This window comes from Tachysurus fulvidraco, chromosome 7 (genome assembly GCF_022655615.1).
Source record: "Tachysurus fulvidraco isolate hzauxx_2018 chromosome 7, HZAU_PFXX_2.0, whole genome shotgun sequence".
Classification (NCBI taxonomy): Eukaryota; Metazoa; Chordata; class Actinopteri; order Siluriformes; family Bagridae; genus Tachysurus; species Tachysurus fulvidraco.
This window is the reverse complement of record NC_062524.1, coordinates 30223442-30228441: the sequence shown is the minus strand read 5'-3', so window position 1 is coordinate 30228441 and position 5000 is coordinate 30223442. Positions and strand designations below refer to the sequence as shown.

The window sequence follows — 5000 nt, the reverse complement described above, 5'->3', positions numbered from 1 at the left end:
ATAAGGAGTTATAAAGTGTGTGTTTTATAATAAACTCTGAGCCCTGTGGCTGTTTACTCCTCCTCCTGTACCTACATGACCTCTCTGTTACACAAAGATCAACACCTGAGGCAGATAACACACAATTCACTGAACTGTCACGGGACAACACACCATGGAACAGGATGAGGGGAGGAGAGGACGAGGGGAGGAGAGGACGAGGGGATGGGATAAGGGGATAAGAGGAGAAAAGGACTAGGGGATGGGAAAAGGGGAGGAGAGAATGAGGTGAGAAGAGGATGAGGGGAGAAAAGGATGCGGGGAGAAGAGGATGGGGGAGGATGAGGGGAGGAGAGGATGAAGGGATGGGATAAGGGGATAAGAGGAGGAGAGGATGGGGTGGAGAGGGCAATGCAGTAAACAAGGGGAAGGAGAGACTGCAGTTACATGTCCACAGCACGGCCTCCTGAACCTCCTGAACCTCCTTACAGTTATGTTTCACATCATGTCTGTTGGAGCTTCATTTAACATTCAAACTGAATTAGCATCAGATGAAACAGGGATGAAAATATCACTGAAGAACTCGATGAGGCTAAAAGATTACTGACAAGGTTCCAGAGATCCAGGAGCAGGAACCCAAAAGTTCCCCCAAACTCCTGAGATGTTTCTTTAGAATGTGGTGGTTTGTCAGCAGAGCAGTGTGTGTGGCGTCATGAGCAGGGACACAGCAGCTGAAGTGTGTTCTGTTTGGGACACAGTTATCTCTGTAGCCTTGAGAGAAGGACGAGCGAGTAGACGACGTGGTACAGGACCTTCTGTCTCCGTGTCTCCACAGTGTGAAGCTTGGAGTGATGAGTGACAGATGATTATCTCCACAGGTGCTGATTAAAGGGTTCGGAGTGCATCTGAGAGATCTGTGTAACACCACCTCACTGGAGGAGTTTGTGAACATCGCCGATCGCAACGTCTCAGAGATGACGCAGAAAATCATCTGTCAGGCGCCTGCTGATTGGCTGGACAGCGCGGAGAGCCACTTCCTGTCCAACCTTGACTTCCTGAAACCTATACGGGTAAGAAGTCTGCACACACACGTGACCAGAGCAAGATGGATGTTGTGCTGGTGTTGATTCTGTTTAGCAGCAGCTCTGAATGTAGCGCAGGTTTATGTTAACACGTTCACTCTGATATGGTTTCCATAGCAACAGCTCGTTCACAAGGACAGCTCACACTCCAGGTGATGGACGGCGTCACTGGGACACTTCGGTCCCTCATTAATTAGACTTTCTCTTTAGGCTGTAATGAGCTTGGTTTATCTCAGGACAGGACAAGACAGGACAAGACAAGACAGGACAAGACAGGACAGGACAAGACAAGACAGGACAGGACAAGACAGGACAAGACAAGACAGGACAAGACAAGACAGGGCAGGACAGGACAAGACAGGACAGGACAGGACAGGACAAGACAGGACAGGATTGGTTTGTCATAAACACAGAAAAATGAAATAATCTAAACTTTTATTGTTTTAGCCGTGATCATGAACACTGTGAATTCTGGGTAATATTTCTGTAATGCACACTTTGTGTAATGATCGTGAGAAACCAGAGAGAGCGCTGTGCTTTAGTCACGACCAGAAGGCATTGTGTGTGTGTGTGTGTGTGTGTGTGTGTGTGTGTGTGTGTGTGTGTGTGAGTGTGTGTGTGTGTGTGTGTGTGTGTGTAGAATAGAAACAGTGAGGTCACAGACTGTAAATCCATGTTTCTTTGTAAAATAGTGTAAAACTGTGGTGTTGTTGTGGTATGTTGTGATGTTGTGATGTTGTGATGGTGTGATGGTGTGTTGTGTTGGTGTGATGTGATGGTGTGTTGTGTTGGTGTGATGTGATGGTGTGTTGTGTTGGTGTGATGTTGTGATGGTGTGTTGTGATGTTGTGATGGTGTGTTGTGATGGTGTGATGGTGTGTTGTGATGTTGTGATTGTGTGATGGTGTGTTGTGTTGGTGTGTTGTGATGTTGTGATTGTGTGATGGTGTGTTGTGTTGGTGTGTTGTGATGTTGTGATGGTGTGTTGGTGTGTTGTGTTGTGTCTGTTGTGTTGTGTGCTGTTGTTGCTGTGCTGGTGTGATCTTGGTGTTGTGACTGTTGTGCTGGATGGTGATCTTGATTGATATGTGCTTGTTGTGCTGTGTTGGTGTGTTGTGATGTTGTGATGGTGTGTTGGTGTGTTGTGATGGTGTGTTGGTGTGTTGTGATGGTGTGATGGTGTGTTGGTGTGTTGTGGGTGCTGGGTGTGTGTTGGGCTGGTGTGTTGGTGTGTTTGTCTTGTGTGTTGGTGTGTTGTGTTGGTGTGTTGGTGTGTTTGTGCTGTTGTTTGTGTGTTGTTTGTTGTGTGTGGTGTTTTGGTGTGTGTTGTTGTTGTGTGTTTGTGCTGGTGTGTTGTGTGTTTGTGTGTTTGTGTTTTTGTGTGTTTGTTGTTGTTGTTGTGCTGTTGTGTTTGTGTGTTTGTTGTTGTTGCTGGTGTGTTTTGTGTGTTGTGATGTTGTGCTGTGTGTTGGTGTGTTATGCTGTTGTGTTGTGTGTTGTGCTGTTTGTGTTGGTGTGTTTGTGTGTTTGTGTTTTGTGTTTTGTGTGTTGTGTTTGTGTGTTGTGATGTTGTGTGTTTGTTGTGTTGTTGTGTGTTGTGTTGTTGTGTGTTTTGTGTGTTTGTTGTTTTTGTGTGTTTGTGTTTGTGTTGTGTTGGTGTGATGGTGTGTTGGTGTGTTGTGATGGTGTGTTGGTGTGTTGTGATGTTGTGTTGGTGTGATGGTGTGTTGGTGTGTTGTGATGGTGTGTTGGTGTGTTGTGATGTTGTGATGTGATGTTGTGTTGGTGTGATGGTGTGTTGGTGTGTTGTGATGTTGTGATGGTGTGTTGTGATGTTGTGTTGGTGTGATGGTGTGTTGTGTTGGTGTGATGGTGTGTTGTGATGTTGTGTTGGTGTGTTGGTGTGTTGTGATGTTGTGATGGTGTGATGGTGTGTTGTGATGTGATGTTGTGATGGTGTGTTGGTGTGATGGTGTGTTGTGTGTTGTGTTTGTGTGCTGGTGTGTTTGGTGTGTGTGTGTTTGTGTTGTTGTGTTTTGTGTGTTGTGTTTGTTGTGCTGTTGTGTTGGTGTGTTGTTTTGTGGTTTGTTTGTGTTGTGTGTGTTGTGTTGTGTTGTTGTGTTGTTGTGTTGTGTTGTTGTGTTGTGTTGTTGTGATGGTGTGTTGTGTGTTGTGTTTTGTGCTTTGTTGATGGTGTTTTTGTGTTTTGTTTGTTTGTGTTGTGTTTGTTGTTTTGTGATTGTTGTTTTGTGTTTTTTGTGTTTGTTGTGTTTTGTTTTTTTGTTCTGTTGTGTTTGTTGTGTTTTTGTGTGTTGTTGTTGTTTTTGCTGTGTTTTGTGTGTTGTTTGTTTGTTTTGTGTGTTGTTTTTGTTGTGATGGTGTGATGGTGTGTTGTGATGTGATGTTGTGATGGTGTGTTGTGATGGTGTGTTGGTGTGATGGTGTGTTGGTGTGTTGTGATGTGATGTTGTGATGGTGTGATGTTGTGTTGGTGTGTTGGTGTGTTGTGATGGTGTGATGGTGTGATGGTGTGTTGGTGTGTTGTGATGTTGTGTTGTGATGTTGTGATGTTGTGATGGTGTGTTGGTGTGTTGTGTTGGTGTGATGTTGTGTTGGTGTGATGGTGTGTTGTGATGTTATGATGTTGTGATGTTGTGATGTTGTGATGTTGTGATGGTGTGTTGTGATGGTGTGATGGTGTGTTGGTGTGTTGTGATGTGATGTTGTGATGGTGTGTTGGTGTGTTGTGATGTTGTGATGGTGTGTTGTGATGGTGTGTTGTGTTGGTGTGATGGTGTGTTGGTGTGTTGTGATGTTGTGATGGTGTGTTGGTGTGTTGTGATGTTGTGATGGTGTGTTGTGATGGTGTGTTGTGTTGGTGTGATGGTGTGTTGGTGTGTTGTGATGTTGTGATGGTGTGATGGTGTGTTGTGATGTTGTGATGTTGTGATGTTGTGATGGTGTGTTGTGTTGGTGTGATGTTGTGTTGGTGTGATGTTGTGATATAAAATCCAACAGAATATTAATGCTTATTTTCTTCCATAACAAACAGACTGATAAACTGCTGAATGTTCTGAGATTAAACCCTGAGATTAAACCCTGTCCTCATGTCTCCGAGCAGAAGGACGTCAGATCCAACCCTAAAGTGGTCCAGGACGTGTCTCTGGCCACAGATACCCTTCTGGAGAGTCTGGGATCTTTGGCTGTTGAGGTAAGAGCTCCTAAACACACACCCCCACCCCTCCCCCCTCCCAGACAGAGCAGTGATACGTCCGGTTCATCTCTCAGTATGTACAGTATGTAGGTCAGAAGCCACAGGCTTCATAAGCTTTCACTGGATTAGGTAATATTTTATTTACAAGATCTTTTGTCTTATAATAACCTGTAACAGCCTCAGAGCCTCTCTACACCTTCATCTGTAGCTCCGCCCACTGAACAGATGTGAACAGAAATGCATCGAAAAAAATCAGGTTTTGTTCTTAAATTATAATTAGAAGGTTTTCTGGTCTGTTCTGTTGGTCGGTGTTCCTGTGGGACTCACAGGCTCTGCAGCTGCTGACGGCACGAGGAAGGGTTTGATCTTTCTGACTGGACCGAGCTCAGGGTTCTCCTGCAGACGGAGCTCAGGGTTCTCCTGCAGACGGAGCTCAGGGTTCTCCTGCAGACCGAGCTCAGGGTTCTCCTGCAGACGGAGCTCAGGGTTCTCCTGCAGACGGAGCTCAGGGTTCTCCTGCAGACGGAGCTCAGGGTTCTCCTGCAGACGGAGCTCAGGGTTCTCCTGCAGATGGAGCTCAGGGTTCTCTGGCAGATGTTTCTCAGGCGTTTGGAAAACGGAGCCGAGTCAGAAAGTCATGAGAGATTTACTGAGCTGTTCTACAGTTAACCAGCTGAGTTCGCTGAACACCGGGTCACTCTGAGTCACGATGTTTATCTCACACA

At 45.6% G+C, this 5000-nt stretch overlaps 1 protein-coding gene across 1 annotated transcript in view; it reads left to right on the top strand.

Moving 5' to 3' along the window:
- Positions 1–5000, top strand: part of abca1a (ATP-binding cassette, sub-family A (ABC1), member 1A) — a 29696-nt gene that overhangs the window by 9291 nt on the left and 15405 nt on the right. Inside the window, exons 7-8 of the mRNA XM_047815804.1 lie at positions 858–1049; positions 4183–4272. Of these exons, the coding sequence (XP_047671760.1) occupies positions 858–1049; positions 4183–4272 (282 nt within the window). The remainder of the gene's footprint in view (positions 1–857; positions 1050–4182; positions 4273–5000) is intronic.